This window comes from Lemur catta, chromosome 3, assembly GCF_020740605.2.
Source record: "Lemur catta isolate mLemCat1 chromosome 3, mLemCat1.pri, whole genome shotgun sequence".
NCBI classification, from domain to species: Eukaryota; Metazoa; Chordata; class Mammalia; order Primates; family Lemuridae; genus Lemur; species Lemur catta.
The window spans coordinates 29,220,875-29,240,164 of NC_059130.1; the positions used below are offsets into that span (position 1 = coordinate 29,220,875).

Here is a 19,290-nt window from a genome sequence, read left to right on the forward strand (position 1 = left end):
AGCTGGGCGACTATGAATGAAGTTAATGCTCAGACTACAAAAGGGTGTTGTAGGACATGTTTTCCAAAGTGTAGTCCCCGAATCACCTGATGCCGAATCATCCAGGGCACTTGTGGAAAAACGATGTAGATTTCAGGCTCCCATCCTGGAGACTCTCATTTGATAGGTGACTTGGTTCGCTGCTTGTTCTAGTCTTTGTTCTAGTCTTTCTGTATTCCCTTTTTTTTTTTTTTTTTAAAGATGGGATCTCACTCTGTAGCCCAGGCTGGACCTGGACTCCTGGGCGCAAGTGATCTTCCAGCCTCAGCCTCCCGAGTAGCTGGGACTGCAGGCATGCGCCACCATGCCTAGATTCTGTTTTCCTCTTGACACATAACTTCTAAGACCATAACCATCTAAGGAGGGATGATGGTTTTTAGTGTTGAAAGTTAGCCTGCGCTTCAATTGGAAATGTTTATACCAAAAAGCAATCCTGAGACTAGCCAATTCTTTTCTTTCATTCATTCATTTACTAGTCAACAAATACTTATTTATTGAGTGTTTACTATATGCCAGGCACTGAAGATACAATACATTGATAAGCAAGAATCCTGTTCTTATGGAGCTTAGCAGAGGTCAGTATTAATCAAATACACTAATAAATGTATGATTACAAACTGGGAAATGTTCTAAAGGAAAAGGAACACAAGCTGGGTGCAGTTGCTCATGCCTGTACTGTAATTCTAGCAGTTTGGGAGGCCGAGGCAGGAGGATCACTTGAGGCCAGGAGTTCAAGACCAGCCTGAGACTCTGTCTCTACAAAAAATAAAGAAATTAGCAGGGTATGGTGGTGTGCATCTGTAGTCCCAGCTACTGAGAAGGCTGAGGTAGGAGGATTGCTTGAGCCCAGGAGTTTGAGGTTTTAGTGAGCTATGATGATGCCACTGCACTCTAGCCCAGGCAACAAAGCCACCCTGTCTCAAATAAAAAGAAAGAGAGAGAGAGAAAAGGAACACAGGTCAATGCAACACTCTGAGGTAATATACTAAGGTAATCTGACCCTTGCATCTATTCTTTGTGGATTTCTCTGCATGCCTTAAAGTCTGGAATGATTCATTTTTCATATTTTCTGTCATATGTAATTCCTCCCTGTGAGAGGAAGAGAGAACGGAAGAAGGAGAACCAGTCCCTGCTCTTTTAAAGTTTCAGTGAAAGAACTAAAAAACATTTTTTAATTACAAAACTAATATAAGCACATTATAAAAAAATTGGAAAACAGAAAAGAGAAAAAATAATCGAGATTCCAAAATCTTAACAATCATTTTATATTCTAATCTTGTTTTCTGTGCATTTTTTTCCCTGATACATCACTCAGGGTCAATGTAGAAAATATGTAAAATAAAGTACAAGTCATAAAAACGGGAAAATCCATCTGGAGGCAAGTGTTGCTAATTTTGGCACCATCTTCCAATTTGTTTTAACTACCTTATGATTGCAATCATAGCATGTATATAATTTTGTATATTACTGTTTCATAGGTGACAGTCTTAAAAATAAATGCATGACCATATAACAATAATAGTAAGAGTATCTTGGCACTCAGGATGCAATTAATAGGCAACCCAATTGAAGTTGGGTTAAACATTAAGAAAATGTATCGGTTCACCTAACTGGAAATCCAAAGGCAAGGCAGGCTTTTCAGAGTTGACTTCTGCAAAAGGTCACTGATACTATCAAGGGCTCAAGTTCTTTCTGTGGGCCCACTCTGGCGTTCAATGTTAGCTTCATCCTGAGGCTTTCATTTGATGAGCCGCTCTCAGGGCTCCTGGCTTCCTCATTCACTTCCAGATGGAAAGAGGAGATTGCTTCAGGACTGCACCCAGAAAAATAAGGTAGTCTTATGCCCACAATAAGTTCCCAGAAGCCTCTAGCAATTCTCTCCTCTAATCTTGCTGATCCAAAATATGTCACATGGGTCATTTCTGAACCAAACATTGACAAGGAGAATGGGATTATCTTTAGACCATTTAGGACTGCCTTGGAACTGGGTGAGGGAAAAAGGTGGATTCTTGAATAAAATGTCAGTTCCTCTGGAAGGAGGAATGGATGCTGGGGGGCAACCAACAAAGAGCCCTACAGTAACCCCTTTATCCACGGATGCACCTTCCGTGGTTTCAGTTACCCACGGTAGGATACAGTAAGATGCTGTATTTTCAGAGACAGAAACCACATTCATATAACTTCTATTACAGTATATTGTTATAATTGTTCTGTTTTATTTTTAGATTTTTTTTTTTTGAGACAGAGTCTCACTCTGTTGCCCGGGCTAGAGTGCTGTGGTGTCAGCCTAGCTCACAGCAACCTCAAACTCCTGGGCTCAAGCGATCCTCCTGTCTCAGCCTCTCAAGTAGCTGGGACTATAGGCATGCACCACCATGCCCGGCCAATTTTTCTATATATATTTTAGCTGTCCATATAATTTCTTTCTATTTTTAGTACAGATGGGGGTCTCGCTCTTGCTCAGGCTGGTCTCGAACTCCTGAGCTCAAACAATCCACCCGCCTCGGCCTCCCAGAGTGCTAGGATTACAGACGTGAGCCACCGCGCCCGGCCTATTTTTAGATTGTTAATCTCTTACTGTGCCTAATTTATAAATTGAACTTTATCATAGGTATGTATGTATAGGAAAAAAACATTATATACAGGATTTGAAACTATCTGCAGTTTCAGGCATCCACTGAGGGTCTTGGAATGTGTCCCCTGTGACTAAGGGGGACTACTATACATTGTTTCCTGTAGTACCTCTCATTCCAAGATGCTTTCTCATGTGATAGCCTTATAATATACTCTCAGAAAACAGTCGCCAACCTAGTAAAGTTCACATACTGATCTCGTCCCTCCCCGATACCTTGTGGTCTGAAAAGGCGAACAGCCTAGTGCTTGGAGTCCTCTTTAAATGCTTTAAGAACAACATAAGTTTAGATGTAGCACATCATTTTTCAGAAAGCTAAGAAAATATCTATTCTTAATCAGTATAACTTTTATAAGAGAGTAAACTGGTGAGCATCCCAGTTGCCTAATACTGTATACACCAGTATTACAGCTGAGCACCTCTAAGAAATGCTCAAAACTCTGCTTGGCCTTCAGGGACAAAGTCCTAGAGGAGGTCTTAAGGCTTGACAGGCCAGGATTAGATGTGCTGACAGAAAATCTTGAAGAAAAGCCTGGGAACTCATTAACTATTCTTGTGTTCGAGCCTGGAGAGATGGTAATTCACCTCAAATGTTATATTAAACCTCAATAGAGGCCAGGTATGGTGGCTCACACCTGTAATCCTAGCACTCTGGGAGGCAGAGGTGGGAGGATCCCTTGAGCTCAGAAGTTTGAGACCAGCCTGAGCAACAGCAAGAACCCATCTCTACAAAAAATAGAAAAATTAGCAGGGCATGGTGGTGCGTCCCTGTAGTCCCAGCTATCCAGGCAGCTGAGGCAGAAAGATTGCTTGAGCCCAGGAGTTTGAGGTTGCAGTAAGCTGTGATGATACCAATGCACTCTAGCCCAGGAGACAAAGCAAGACCATCTCAAAAACAAAACAAAACAAAACAAAACAAAAAACAACTCAATCTAATTGAAAAGCTCTAATAAGGGCCATATAGAGGTACTCATTTTCTTTCTTTTTTCTTCTTATTTTTTAGATTAATAAAAATTATATATATTTATGGTGTACAACATGATGTTTTGAAATATACATACATTGTGGTATGACCAAATCAAGCTAATCAACATATGCACTATCTCACATAGTTATTTATTGGTGGTGAGAACACTTAAGGCTGGTCTACAGTTACAGATTGAACTCCTTGTTCTACTCTTTCCTCCTTCTCACTACTGCACTTGACTAGTCAAAAAAATAAATAAAAATAAAAATTTTTTAAAAATGAGAACACTTGGCCAGGCACAGTAATCCTAAAAAAAAAAAAAAAAAATGAGAACACTTAAAAATCTACTCTTTTAGCAATTTTCATGTATACAATACATCGTTGTTAGCTATAGTCACCATGTGGTATAAGAAATCTCTTGAACTTATTCCTCCTGAGATTTTGGGTCCTTTGACCAACATCTCCCTAATATCCCTCTATCATTTGCTTTCTTTTTTTTTTTTTTTTGAGACAGAGTCTGGCTCTTTTGCCCGGGCTAGAGTGCCGTAGCGTCAGCCTAGCTCACAGCAACCTCAAACTCCTGGGCTTAAGCAATCCTCCTGCCTCAGCCTCCCGAGTAGCTGGGACTACAGGCATGCACCACCATGCCTGGCTAATTTTTTCTATATGTATTTTTAGTTGTCCAAATAATTTCTTTCTATTTTTAGTAGAGACGGGGTCTTGCTCTTGCTCAGGCTGGTCTCGAACTCCTGACCTGGAGTGATCTTCCCGCCTTGGCCTCCCAGAGTGCTAGGATTACAGGTGTGAACCACCATGCCTGGCCTTCTTCTTAATAATAATAGCGAAAATAGCTAACATGGATTGAATGTTTACCAATGCTGGGCACTATTTTAAGCACTTCCTACATAACAAAACTCTTTTAATAATTACAACAACCCTGTTGGATAGGTACTGTTATTATCCTCCCTTAACACATGGGAAAAGTGAAGTCCAGAGAGGTTAAATAACTTGCTCGAAGTCCACATAGCTCATAAGCAAGGGAGCCTGTGGCAGTCTGACTCAGGTACCTGCATCGTTCCACCATCGTTGCTGGTGGAGATTTTAAAGAAAGATGTAAACAAAGCCTGATGGGAACTAATGCAAATTAGAATATGCTCCTGATTTTGATGCCAAAGTCCTGAAGAATGTTTTCGAGGGCCACCTGCAACAGTATGAAACTGGACATTTTCATGATGTACACTCACTCACACCAAATCGGCCTCTTCTCAGGCATTTTTCCGAGTTAACATTTAATTATCCTTTACTGAGCAGCTGAAATTGCTATTTGTCCCTTACCCCTTCTCACTCTCCTGTGATTTGATCCAAATTTCTCACATCAGATTTTGCAGTGGGAGATGCTCCCAGAACAGAACTGAGACTCCAAGAACTGTGTGCTTGTTATTGTTCTCTGCTGAATTCCCAATGCCAGCACAGTGCCTAGCACGCAGCAGGTACTCAATAAAGGCAGACAGGCAACTGTTCCCCAGGTCTGGGAAGCAGACCTAAAGCAAACATGAAAAGGGTTTATCTCTTCTTTCTACTTATTCTGAATTGGAGTTTCAAAAGAAGTTTGGTGTAAAGTTGAGTTTTGTTTTTGTTTTAGTGATAGTGGAGGGTATTTATTAGCTACAACCAGACCCACATATTCTCTCTTTCTCTCTCTCTCTTTTTTTTTTTTGTTGAGATAAGGTCTCACTCTGTTGCTAAGGCTGAAATACAAGGATGTAATCACAGCTCACTGCAGCCTTGAACTCCTGGGGCTAAAATGATCCTCTTGCCTCACCTTTCCGAAAAGCTGGGACTACAGGTGTGCCACCATGCCCAGCTAATTTAAAAAATTTTTTTGTAGAGACAGTGGTCTCGAACTCCTGGCCTCAAGCAATCCTCCTGCCTTGGCTTCCCAAAGTGTTGGGATTACAGGCATGAGCCACTGTGCCTGGCCCCACATATTCTCTCGAGGAGTCTAAGGCTATGAAAGTAAGAGTGACCACAATATTTTGGGTAGGACTGTACAACCAGCTTCTGACTGACTAGGCTGATGTGCATGCCTTCCAGCCAGCAGAGGTTTTATGTCGGATTACAGCATATTTGAGCAGACATTGAGACTCACCTTCATATAAACCAATAAATTTCTGTGCCTCTACCCCCTCACCTACACACTCCTCTGCAAGGAAACTAGAGAAAGCATTTCGTGGGGGATGTTTTGCTGCTAAAGACTTCTGGCTCAGAGCAAACTGTAATAAACTCTAGCAATAACTAGCTCTGGGAAGGGCAGGAAATGAGACATGTCCCCACCCCACCAGCTTTTGTTCAAAAAACTGGGTGACTTCATGATATGATTGTGTGTGCTGAGGAATGTATGCACTGAAGTAAAAGCTGCTCATCAAGGCTTTTTTTTTTTTTTTTAAGCAGGGATCATTAGACAAAGCTAAAACATTTCAGCAATTTTGTTTCAAGGCCAACTCATGTTTAAAAGTTGACTGGAAATTTCAGAATACCTCAGATATGAAGACCTAACACTGTTTTCTTTCATAACAAAATATTCGTTTCTTTTTCTTGCTTGTCCCCAGTCAACCCCCTCATTTCCTTACTCACACACCATTACAGCATCCTTCTTCTTGCTCGCTCCAGCTGTTCCCCCCCTCCCTATACACTTTGTATATAGCCACTGAAACTGTCCGCCTCTGTGAACTACAACCGTGCCACCACTTTGTGCAGGCATCCAGTGGTCTCCCTGGACACTCTCACATCACCCAGCTCAGTGATTCCTAATCTTGGGATGGCTGCAAGGCTGCAATCAGAATTACCTTGCGGATACCTTAGCAGCTAGGGTCTAAAAAAAGAAAAAAAAAAAAAAAGAATTACTTGAGGATGTGTTTATTTTAATGTAGATTTTTGGGTCCTCTCAGAGATCTATCAACTCAAAATAATTTCCAGAGGCTGAGCTGAGAAAATAAGAACAAAATGGCATTCTAGCTACTTCTGATCCAGCATAAGCAGGTATTTGGGAACCGCGCACATTTCAGACAAACTTGCAAGGCTTTCCACCCAATGAATCCTCCCCTACTAGTCTTTTGCTCTCCCCCAGCTCTTATCGTTTAACTAACCCCAAGTTGCTTCTTGATGTCCGTCCCATGTACAACATAATAAAGCTTTGACTTTGCCACTCTCAAACTCCATGTTGGAATTGTCCTACATATGTGATTCTTAACTTTTCTGTTGTTCTAAGTCACACTTCTCCTATTCTAACTACAATTTTGGGAAATTTTCATGATTTAATTCCACCTACTAACTTAACCCTAGACCTTTCAATGTATTCTTTTTTTTTTTGAGATGGAGTCTTGCTCTGTTGCCCAGGCTAGAGTGAGTGCCGTGGTGTCAGCCTAGCTCACAGCAACCTCAAACTCCTGGGCTCAAGCAATCCTTCTGCCGCAGCTTCTCGAGTAGCTGGGACTACAGGCATGCGCCACCATGCCCGGCTAATTTTTTCTATATATATTTTTAGATGTCCAGCTAATTTCTTTCTATTTTCTTAGTAGAGACGGGGACGGGGGTCTCACTCTTGCTCAGGCTGGTCTCGAACTCCCGTGCTCAAACAATCCACCCGCCTTGGCCTCCCAGAGTGCTAAGATTATAGGCGTGAACCACTGCGCCTGGCCTCAATGTATTCTTTTGTCAATGTAAGTCTCTCTCTTTAGGTGAATAGCACACCAGTGAAACAGAATTAACCAAGGAAGAATAACAACAGGTCCATCTTTCAATTTCCACTGGGAAAAAAACCTTTTTCAAACTTCTAAGCAAAATACAGATATAGGATAATCACTCTGTGATTCTCTCTGTGTACATGTTAATAAAATTTGTATGCCTTTTCTGCGATTATTAAAAAATACAGACACAGTTGTTATTTTCTTAATTTATTTATTCTAATTTCATGCTATGCCTAATTATTTCATAACAATTCTTAGTGGGGAGAAAGACAAAATTAATTTGTGCGAGAGCATTTAGAGATATTTTGAAGACAGGGTGATAATCTCTTTAATCAGAGAACAAGAATTCCAACTATGAATACTTCCCTTTATGGTTATACCACCTAAGTTTTAGTTCCAGCTAAGGAATAAAATGTGAGAAGAATAATTTGAAAATAAATATTAATTTGAAGCTGAGCAAATCCAGGATTACTGCAAATTCAACATTTTCAGTACTGAACCATTTTTTAAAGTTAAATGCTTGAAAGTTAACAAGTACTCCTTTAAAAAGTAAGATTTCAAATTTCTACACATCTCATTCTTCCCAAGATTGAGTTTGGAGCCAGGTGCAGTGGGGTGCACCTATAATCCCAGCCTGGGCAACATAGCAAGACCCTATCTCAAAAGAAAAAAGATTGAGTCTGGAAAAGGTCTAACAAAGACATAACACTACCAATTATTTATCAGGAGTTTACTAAACTTACCCTGGTATGGCAGTCCCAGCTACTCAGGAGGCTGAAATGGAAGATCTCGAGTCCAAGTGTTTGAGACCTGCCTGGGCAACACAGCAAGACCCTGTCTCTTTAAAAAAATAGTTTACTAAACTTACACAAGAAAAACATTTTTCTCACAAAAAGCAATAAAAACTAGGAATAAGAAGAAACTTCAGAAATTATAACACCTGTTTCATCTTCTTTTCATTATTCCACTCAGGTTAAGTTCAACATCTCCTCAATTTGCCTCCTCTTCCATTAGCTCTTTAAGAAGTCAGACTCCTCTCATCTGTCAGATAAGGCCAAACTCCTGCCTTATCTGAATTCCTAGAACATTCCCAGTTTGAAGCATATAACCTACTACTCTAAGACTGATCTCTAGTTGCTTTATACAGGCGGTCCCTGGGTTACGGACGAGATACATTCCTGAGAACATCTTTAAGTGTAATTTGTATGTAACTCAGATCTCTGATGAACAGCCTGTATTCGGTAATAACAGCAATACTATAATGGCTCATATGTGGCACTAATAATACAATGTAATACTGTAATAATAATAAAATACTCCTATACTATAAGTTACAAAAACTAATGTGCTCTTTTAATTCAAACAGAACATAAAAATGAACTCATACAAGAAGTTTAGATAGGAGAAACTTTAAAACAGAATATTAAAGGTTAACACTCATTTCATGTTGCATCAATGCTAGACTAATAGGAATGTTGCACTTATATTGACCTTCTAACCAAGTCAATAACCTTTTCATTTCAATAACTAATCCATTATGCTGTTTAGTAATAATTGATACTTTCATCTGAACACTGCCTTTCACAAGTTCCACTATTTTCACTTATCCTTTAAAATTCTTCTGAAAGTTGAGTGACTGAAGCCTAATGCTTTCCAAATGAATGATAGTGTCTGGCCTTTCTCCAAATGGACGATTAATTATTTCTACTTTCATTCCCATTGTAATTACCTTTCTCTACACTGCAGGCTCATCTGGATTTGCTGTGGACTTTCACTTTGGAGGCATGGTCATGAGGGTAAACAGATGCACAAAATCAAATAAAAAAGTTAAGATGAAAGTGATGCTTGTAAGTGACCGTACGAACAATGAGACTAGCTGAGAGCATAAAGATGCTGCCCGTGAACTGCTTACACCATGCGAGTTTGTTTACGTATGCGGAAGAAACTAGTTCGTCAATTATTAATTTAGTTAATTAGAAACTCTCCTTATGGGGAGCCTTGGGAGCCCATTGGTCAGTACGGAATGCCGTAAGTCTGGTCATCCGTAATGTGGAGACTGCCCATATACACACATTTTATTTAAGTTTCTGAACAGGGATCATATTTTATATTCCTTTGAATTCCTCACAGCTCTGAAAACAGTGCTTAGTGAATGAAAGAGGTTTATAAATACTCTTGACTCTAATTCCATTACCTATTCTAACAGAGGTTTATTAGAAAATGGAATGTCACTCCTCCAGGACCCCTGTGTTTCAATAGTGGACAACATTGACAGTTACTCATTCAAAAAATGTTAAATAATGACACAAAATTCCATTCCTTTAATGTCCAAACTAGGTCCTCTCTTCCAACATTGGTGCCCACTTAGAGTAGTGGAGATAAAAGCAATGACCCTCATGTAAAAAATTATCATTCTCTCACATACTCTTATTTAGTATACATACTTAAAACAATTTTAAATACCCCTGATCAGGTGGCAAATGTGCTATCATTTTCCATGTATGTTTTTCCTGTCTCCTCACCAAGAGGAAAATCTGAGTGAAATGGCATGTTGCTTAGCATTTCACAAAGGTGTTCTACACACAATGGACACTCAAATTATTTTTAATCAATATTTTCAAGAATATAAAATCTCACGGTATTTTCTTCAAAGGACTCTTTTGCAATGATTCCGAACATTTCTACCCACTCACAGATAAGTAAAGGAAAAGCTCAAGAAGTTTTTTAAAAGATTTGTATTATATCATACAAACTGTCTTCATATACAAGTGCATTTAGTGAAAAATTTTTCTCTCCCTGCCCCCTCCCCAAACATCACAGTAGACCAATTCTTACCAATATACCACAGTGTTAAAACATATGTCCCCTCGGAATTCTAAACAGCTAATTCTAGACAGTAACATCTGAATCTTATAATTTACTGATCTGGTATGGACATGAACAGTTCCAGTGCCTTTCAACTTGTCCCTGAATTTTTCTCTCTTCAAAGTTCCAGGCAGTAATTAATTTTAATGCCCTAAAATTGGATAAAGCTGATTGTTTAGAGCTTATAAATTACCTGCACTATAGGATCACTAAGAAGAGAGCTATGACTTATACACATTATACCTCTCAAAACTACCTAGCACCACGAATAGAATTCTCAATACTAATTGATGGACCAATTAATCCAAAGATCTAATATACGACAGTGATAGTATTAAAAACACAAATTTGTTAGTTTTCTTATATACAATACAAATTCCCTTTTGTCTTACAGATCTTTCTTTCTGGTAATGTTCTCCACTGCCTTGACTATTTTGAATAATTACACAGCTGTCAATTCCTTGCTTGATGCGAATAACAATTCCCCAGGTCATGAGTAATGAGAAGCTCAGGCATTAAACTAAAAGGCGCTAAACTAGTTTAAATGTGGTGAAATATTGTCATAACCAAATTCCACTGTATTTCTTTTCTATTTTTATGCTTCAAAGTGCTATAGTTCCTGTGAGATTTTTGTCCTGTACAGAATCAAATTCTGGGTCTTTCACTTTTGGATAGCTTGAGTACCATAAAACATACTGTATTTGGGCCAGGTGTGGTGGCTCACGCCTGTAATCCTAGCACTCTGGGAGGCCGAGGCGGGTGGATCGCTCGAGGTCAGGAGTTCGAGACCAGCCTCAGCAAGAGCAAGACCACGTCTCTACTAAAAAAAAAAATAGAAAGAAATTATCTGGCCAACTAAAATATACATATAGAAAAAATTAGCCGGGCATGGTGGCGCATGCCTGTAGTCCCAGCTACTGGGGAGGCTGAGGCAGTAGGATCGCTTAAGCCCAGGAGTTTGAGGTTGCTGTGCTAGGCTGACGTCAAGGCACTCACTCTAGCCCAGGCAACAGCAAGACTCTGTCTCAAAAAAAAAAACAAAAAAAAAAAAAAAACATACTGTATTTGGTAGCAAAAATGTTTCTAGGAGTTTCAAAAGGGACTACTATCCAGAGCTAAAAAACTTCCAACAGTGAGTTTTCTTTACATCTAGAACATTTACCATTAGTTTATAAAGAAAAGCACAACAACCCTGTCCTATTGTTTCTACTAAAAATAGAAAAAAGTTGAGCTGACCACTTTTAAGGAGGTGCTAGACAAAGTCATGTTAGAGTTTCAAGTGGATACAAACGTTGCTTCAGTGACATGTAATATTCAACACATAAATGCATTACTTTCAGCACTTCTGCATTTACTGTCCACACATAATGAATTCAGATAAAAAATAGCTCTCGTCTTAAAACAGAGAACTCACCACCAATATTTAAAGCAGTTTCCTCCTAGGACTACAGTTCCCCAACTATGCACAGGGAGCAAAGTGGTATCTCTTAGGCTAAATTTTGTCAAGGCTCAGACAACCCTGAGGTGAACTTAGTAAAGTCCTTGTAAAGAAATCTTCAAACAAGAAACTCAACCTCTGAATTTTAAAGCTTCAAGATTGACTCAGTAAACAGAAATACCACAGATTTTCTTAGAGCACTGAGTCTGGTGAATGACTGACTGAGGCACACACACAACTGTACTCAAACTCCTGATGTCTCTTCTGTATGGAAAATGCAGTTGGTCTGAGGAAGGGCCTAAAAAACATTTTGCCAGGTATAGCTCTTCTAAAGAGCACAGGGAAGGTAAGGGAAAGCACAAGGAAGCAAGTAACGTAAATACATTGGTATGCGCGTCAGTGGGGAAAAAATAAACCTGTACAAGGCAATGGCTGTCCCAACTAAGGATTTAGATTAAACAAGAGTTTAGTAATACAGTAGTGGTTCCCAAAATGTTTACCTTTAAAGGTTTTTTTAGAAGGCATAACCCTGAAAGGAAGAGTAAAATAACTTCCTAGGAGAAATCTTCATTGCATTTCATCCGCTTCTGTCTTCTCGCTCATCCCAGTGCACCTGAGTCCAATGGGCACTTCTCAGAAAAGCCAAGCTTGTACTGGAAACCCTGCTCTGACCCTACCTTTTTCTAGCCAAGTCCCTGCAAACATATGGCCCAATTTCCCCAAATCTCATCACTCCATAATCTGCAATAGGAGTCAGCCCCCCAGCTATCTGCTGAACTTTAGTACTGAGCTCTTTAGCCCTGATTTCCCTACATGATTTTTGTTCTGTCTCCAGGAAGCACAAGTGAATAAAAGACTGAGATCCTTCTCTGGGATAGTCCCAGGAAAGTGAAGCTGAAAGATAATGTGGAGTGCAAAAAATTCCCCTTGTGAACTTAGTCCAACACACATGGTATAAATATTCTCCTGGGTACAAACAATTTACAATAATATCAGCAACAGAAACCAAAACATTGGTAGACCAAATTCAAATGTGACAATTTAAAAGAAGATAGTGCTCCGCCAGGCTAATAAGTCAAAATTAATTGAGACAATATTTTAAATGCCACATCATTAAAAACTCCTAGTAGGCATGTCCCTCTTATCAGTTACTTTTAAAATAATGGTCATAACAGGAGAAAGAGCAAGCACCATGCTCACTACTGCAGGTTACTGGACTGCTTTGATTAGGCATTGCAGTTCACAGATAAACACTTCACATCTTCGCTTCAAGTTACTGAATCTTTCTTCTTCCGGAATGGTGATTTTAGCCTCTTCCATACACTGTTTTTGGGCTTAGATTTTTTCTCTATGGCCAGTACTGCCTCCTTTTCTTTTCTACGTATCTCACGGACAAGGGCATGGAAAACATCATCAATGTAGTAGCGATATGCAGCAGATGTCTCAAAAAAGGGACAGCTGAATTCTCGGGCCAAAGCCAATCCTTCTTCCTTGGTGACCTTTAAAAGCATAAACATGAGAAAATTTATAGTGGTAACAGTGAAAAACAATTACAACTTCCCCAAAAAGTGAATGAGCTACCTTAACAGAAAGAGAGCTCCTCAAGTGTGGGGGTGCCGAAGGAGACAGCAGTGATTTTTGTAACTTTGGGAGGCCGGATTACATGACTTCCAATAGCAAATAAGTAGATACAGAGAAATTTAAGGTTAAAGAGAAGGTAATTTTGATTTTCTATTTTGAGACAAAACAATCTGTAAACCAAGAAACAACAATGACTAATCCCACAAGATTACAGGTGGCATTTTCTTCTCTATCCTCACCTGTCTTAGCTCTTTTAAGTCAGACTTGTTTCCCACAAGAACCACAGGTGTATCATCAGTACGTCGAACTCGATAAATAAGCTGTTTAAACTCACGAACTTCATGGAAACTTCGACGATCAGTGATAGAATAACAGATGATAAACCCTTCTCCTGCCCTCATATACTGGTCCCGCATAGCTGTAAACTCTGCCTAGAGGGATACAAGAGTTATTAATGTATTGGTGCAACCCAGAACTACACACGTTAGCTATTTATTTCAGATCAAAGAAGAAGTATGTCGATTACCTGCTATCTTGAGTCAGAGTGCATGAAAAATTAAGAGAGAGAAACTAGTGATCTTCTCTGCATAAGCCTACCTTTCCCCTACACTAGAGTAAAAAACTTTTACTCATAACATTCTGGGATTTAATACCTGTCCAGCTGTATCCAAAATGTCCAGATTGGCAGGCTCATCATCAATACGGATCCGGATCTTATAAGCATCTTCTACAGGAGAGAAGAAAAGCGTACTATAAACTCATAAATGCTGGAAGAAATACCTATTGTAAAACTCATCTTCTGGAGAAATAGAGTCCACCCAAGTTTAAGTACTCAAATTTTCTCAGGAAGCATGCTAAATCCATTTTAGACACATAAACTGAGTCTTGAACTACAGTTTTTTTCACATAGGTGATGTTGTAGTTTATTCCTAGCTTAAGTTTAGAAGAATTCATCTACAATTCTGAGCTAAAAAAGGATTCTGAGAGGTCTTTTTAAAAAATATTAGGCCAGAAAAGTAATTTTACCATTTATTAAACAGTTACTACCTGCCAGTCATTATACTGAGTATTAATAATTTAAATACATTAATTCACTTAATAGTCACAATAATCCGATGAAGTAGGCAATATTATCTCCATTTTACAGATAAAGAAAATTAAACTCTAAAACATTAATGTCTTCTCTAAATTGTAATTAATTAGTGATAGAACCAGGATTAAAACCCAAGGCTGGGCCAGGGGCAGTGGCTCACACCTATTATCCTAGCACTTTGGGAGGGTGAGGCAGGAGGATCGCTTGAGGCCAGGAGTTCAAAACCAGACTGAGCAAGAGCAAGACCCCGTCTCTACTAATAATAGAAAAATTAGCCAGGTGTGATGGGGGGCACCGGTAGTCCCAGCTACTCGGCAGGGGGATCGTTGAGCCCAGGAGTCTGAAGTTGCAGTGAGCTATGATAACACCACTGCACTCTAGCCCAGGCAACAGAGCAAGACTCTGTCTCAAAAAAATAAAATAAAGTAAACACAAAAACCAAAAAACCCCACAAAGAAAACCTAAAACAGGGCTGCTGGACCCAAAAGCCTTACGTACTTAACCATATGCTATAGTTCCATTAAAATGTAATACTACAGAAAAAAGAAAAACCATGATTTACTTTACTATTTTCTAAATAATCCATATTGTCATAATTTCTTCTTTATGAAAGGAAATTTATTTTATGTATATTACTAGAGGAACCCTGGAAAAAGAAAAAAGAAACAGAAAAAGAAAAAACCCACTCAATATTTCTATTACTCAAAAACTGCTGCTTATATCTCAATATATTTTCTTTCAACATTTGTTCTTGAATTCTTGCTTCTGACTCCTCCTCAAAGATAAGAGCCCACTAAATCAATGTTTCTCAAACTACAGGTCATGATCCGTTAGGATTCGTGTTGTGAAATCAATTGAAGTGGTTGGGACCAAGCCTTAAAATAAACAAGCAGAAACCTAAATGAAAATAGAAACTACCAGAGTGTGCCAGATGTAAATTATAGTAAATACAGTTTCATGAATTTTAGTTACACATACACATGTGCTTTTGTGTATAATTTATACATGCATACAACATAACTTATACTCTCATACTTATACTGTTTATAATGTAAAATTTTTTCTTAGAATTTACAGCCAAAGTTTGGAAACAAATGCACTAACTTATAAACTCAATAGCAGCAGACACTGTGTATCTTTTTGCTCATCACTGTACCCTAAAACTTACTGCTGTGCTTGGTACATAACAGGAACTCAAGAGAACTTATGAGTACTCACTGCTGAATCAGATAATATTGTCAGGAGAGTAGATAATTGGTTAAAAAAAATGATTGATTAAAAAAGTAACTGTTACAGGGGACAGCTATTTTAGTTTTACTTTAAGGAAAGGAAAAGATGTTTCGGGAGTTCTCAAGTAAATTATTCTAAGCCCTAAACTGATTTACTCCTAGAACTCCCACCACCATAATCTGAATCCCTAAACAATGTTCCAAATTTTATACAGTACATGAAAAAAAACAAGAACTGTTTCTATTTTTCCCAGTCTTCAGAAGCATCTACTGTATAAAATGACCACATCCAAAGTTGGGCTAAGGCCGGGCACAGGGGCTCATGCCTGTGATCCTAGCACTCTGGGAGGCCCAGGCAGGAGGATTGCTTGAGCTCAGGAGTTCGAGAACAGCCTGAGCAAGAGCGAGACCCCGTCTCTACTAAATATAGAAAGAAATTAGCTGGACAACTAAAAATACATACATAAAAAAAAAAATCGCTCAAGGTCAGAAGTTTGAGACCAGCCTAAGCAAGGGCGAGCCCCTGTCTACTAAAAATAGAAAGAAATTATCTGGCCAACTAAAAATATATACAGAAAAAATTAGCCGGGCATGGTGGTGCATGCCTGTAGTCCCAGCTACTCGAGAGGCTGAGGCAGTAGGATCGCTTAAGCCCAGGAGTTTGAGGTTGCTGTGAGCTAGGCTGACTCCACGGCACTCTAGCAAGACTCTGTCTCAAAAAAAAAAAAAAAAAAACCCCAAAGTCGGGCTACCACAGAACACTCATTGGCTTTGTGGACAACAGAGCAGCAGAGGCCTGACCCAACAGAAATCCTTCCTAGAGACCTAGAATCATGGCAAAAAGTGTCACATACAGAAAATAACAGTAGTATGGCAGACTTTCTGTGCCCTTCCCCATCCCCAGCCCCATTTTCCTTTTCTTTTCTTTTCTTTTTTTTTTTGAGACAGAGTCTCACTCTGTTGCCCGGGGTAGAGTCCCTAGCTCACAGCAACCTCAAACTCCTGAGCTCAAGTGATCCTACTGCCTCAGCCTCCCGAGTAGCTGGGATTACAGGCATGTGCCATTATGCCTGGCTAATTTTTTATATATATATTTTTAGTTGTCCATATAATTTCTATTTTTCCTTTTCTTTTTCGATTGGAGGCATGGTCTCACTCATTGCCTGGGCTAGAGTATAGTGGCATCATCATAGCTCACTGCAACCTCAAACTCCTGGGCTCAAGCAATCCTCCTGCCTCAGCCTTCCAAGTAGCCAGGACTACAGGTGCATATTACCATGCCTAGCTAATTTTTTAATTTCTTTGTAGACACAGGGTCTTCCTATATTGCGCCCAGGCTGGTCTTGAACTCCTGGCCTCAAGCCATCCTCCTGACTTGGCCTCCCAAAGTGCTGGCAGTATGAGCCACTGTGCCGGCCTCCATTTTTCTATTAGGACATAACCTCTTAAAATCAAATCTGCTTCCTTATTGTTTAGGAATGACAGGAATGTTCCTAGTCTTTGTAGAGAATAGCAATTAAAAGAATAAAAAGGCAAAGCAAACAAAATGACTTTTTTACCCTACTATCATTTTGCCAACAAGGGTTAACGAGTAAAGAAGACATGGAAGAAGACACTACTATATAATGAACTTCAAGTATAAGGAAGTAAATGAAGGGCTTCAAGTGGAAGAAGTTCAGGCTCTGCATGTCTGGGTTGTAAGAGTTCAGCAGGCTGGCTCTACTTGTTTTTCTGCTTCCTTTTGTGGAAGTTCAAACCAGCTGACTCATAGTTACAGAGTTAGTCTCAAGTCAGACCCTCAGAGAAGTGACAGCAAGACAAGGCTTCGTTAAGTGGCCCTTAAGTTTTTCCTTTAATCTAGCAATACGGTATACCAACCATAAAAAAATACAACAAAGAAAGTTGTCCCATAAATGTTCAATACGAGACAGAGACTAAAGATGGCTTCTGTACATATAAAGTGTGGAAAAAAAGAAATATTCAGTTGTTTATCAACCGCTATGAGACTAAAAATCTGAATTAGATTCAAAAAAAGGGCTCAAAATATAAACAATTAGAAACTGTTTTTAAAAATTGACATTCACCAAGGTAATTTTATGGAGTGCATTTGGAAACCTAAGTGATGATCTGACTTACCAATGGTGGGGTCATGATCTTCTGGGAATCGGTGGCTGATGAACTGCATGGTCATGGCTTCAAGCAAGAAATGAAAGTTAAAATCCTGAGGAAGGTGACCCACAGAAAGAATTCTAAGTATCAACATTGCGCAACAGCCAGTATCCCATCTGGTTTGGGTAGGGGTCATTTATTTTAAGTATTTTTCATCCTCACTTCTTGTCAAATGGAAAATATCACCTACCACTCTTCCCCACACCACCAGCACCCAGCATCACTAGTTTGTATTCCCGTGAGAGCCCTGCAGGGCTGCTACCAACTGGGCGAGTTCCAGAATCCATTTTCCTCTTTGGGAACCTTGGGCTGCCTGAGTAAAAGCCACCTAGAAAGGAAGGAGGAAATATTTAATCCAGGATGGAGACACCATGATGACAGTCCTAGAGCCACTGACCTACCTTGCAATACATACTCTGGCCTATCACTCTTGCTCACTACAGTACCCTTTCTGGCAGCTCTAAGAAACCCCACATCCTCACGCTGACTGAACTCCTGGGCAGTTCGGTCCTATGACACATCACAGATTTTCCAACTTACAACTTTTTCCAAAACGAAAAATATACAAAGAAATTTAGAATTTCTTTTCAGACATGGGTACCGGCACAGTAAGGAGGAGCCGCTTGAGGAAACTGAAGTTTGGGGGCCTAAGGGAAGCTGCCGCTTAGGCCGCAGAAGTCCTCTCACGTCGCAGTACCCCCGAGGTTCCACCCCTCCCGACTCTGAGACCCCTCCCCGCCCCCAGCTGCTCCTGCGCCCGCCATCATACCGCCCACCCTTCTGCCTCACAAGCTGATCCCCTGCCGCTCGTACCCGTCGGGACAGGAAGGCCACCGCCTGTCGTACGATCACCCACTTTGTCTTCCTTCACTGGCGGCGGTGAGGCTCCAGCACTGACCTGTGACCCCTCCCGCGGCCGAGTAAGATGGCGCCAGTGGCGCCCGCATCCCGATGGGAGGGGCGGAGCCGCCAGTGACGCCCATGGCCGGCCCCGCCCTCTCGGGGCAGGACACCTCCTCTTCCAGGTCCCCAAACGGAATCTTGCAACTCTCCGCCGAGGGCCCTCCCTCTGGTCACGTACCATACTTAAGGTATGCACACACATACGACGGTGTTAAGTCATGAGTAGAAAGTAAATTATTTTGACAAAAGTCGAGAGAAAGGAGTATGAGACACGCGGGGGACTGTAAAGTGAGTAACAAACTTACTCAGGACTGTTTGCTGCTTGTGAAAAAAAAATTAATTTGGCCCAACAATGCAGAAACAGAGAGTGAGGAAAGGGTCACACCCCCCTGATCCTCCTAAAACACACGACTGAGATCAGGTTTACCAAAGATGACTGCTTCATAGCAGGAAAAGCACTTTCCTAAAAGAGCAGCTACATTGACTTGGGCTCTCAAAATCAAGATTAATTCTTAAAGACAGATGTTTACAACACTCAAGTTATCCCAGAGTTTTGTATGTATTTTAAAGATAGATACACAAAAATTAGGTTTTTTGTTTTAAGCAAATGTACTATTATTCTCTATTC

The 19,290-nt window shown here is 40.1% G+C and overlaps 1 protein-coding gene across 2 annotated transcripts; it reads right to left on the reverse strand.

Annotated features, from left to right (window-relative positions):
- Nucleotides 1-12,648: 12,648 nt before the first annotated feature.
- Nucleotides 12,649-18,744, reverse strand: RIT1 (Ras like without CAAX 1). 2 transcript variants are annotated; one of them, XM_045545325.1, is made up of 6 exons: nucleotides 18,573-18,744; nucleotides 17,950-18,087; nucleotides 17,727-17,783; nucleotides 13,922-13,995; nucleotides 13,508-13,699; nucleotides 12,649-13,186 (listed from the first exon to the last, which is right to left on the reverse strand). In XM_045545325.1, exons 2-6 carry the CDS (start codon nucleotides 18,044-18,046, stop codon nucleotides 12,956-12,958), a joined length of 651 nt encoding a protein of 216 aa, XP_045401281.1. In that variant the 5' UTR covers nucleotides 18,047-18,087; nucleotides 18,573-18,744; the 3' UTR covers nucleotides 12,649-12,955. The 2 variants fall into 2 exon arrangements, with proteins under 2 accessions (XP_045401281.1, XP_045401280.1); XM_045545324.1 differs by lacking the exon at nucleotides 18,573-18,744 and having other exon boundaries at nucleotides 17,727-17,811; nucleotides 17,950-18,039.
- Between the last annotated feature and the right edge of the window lie 546 nt (nucleotides 18,745-19,290).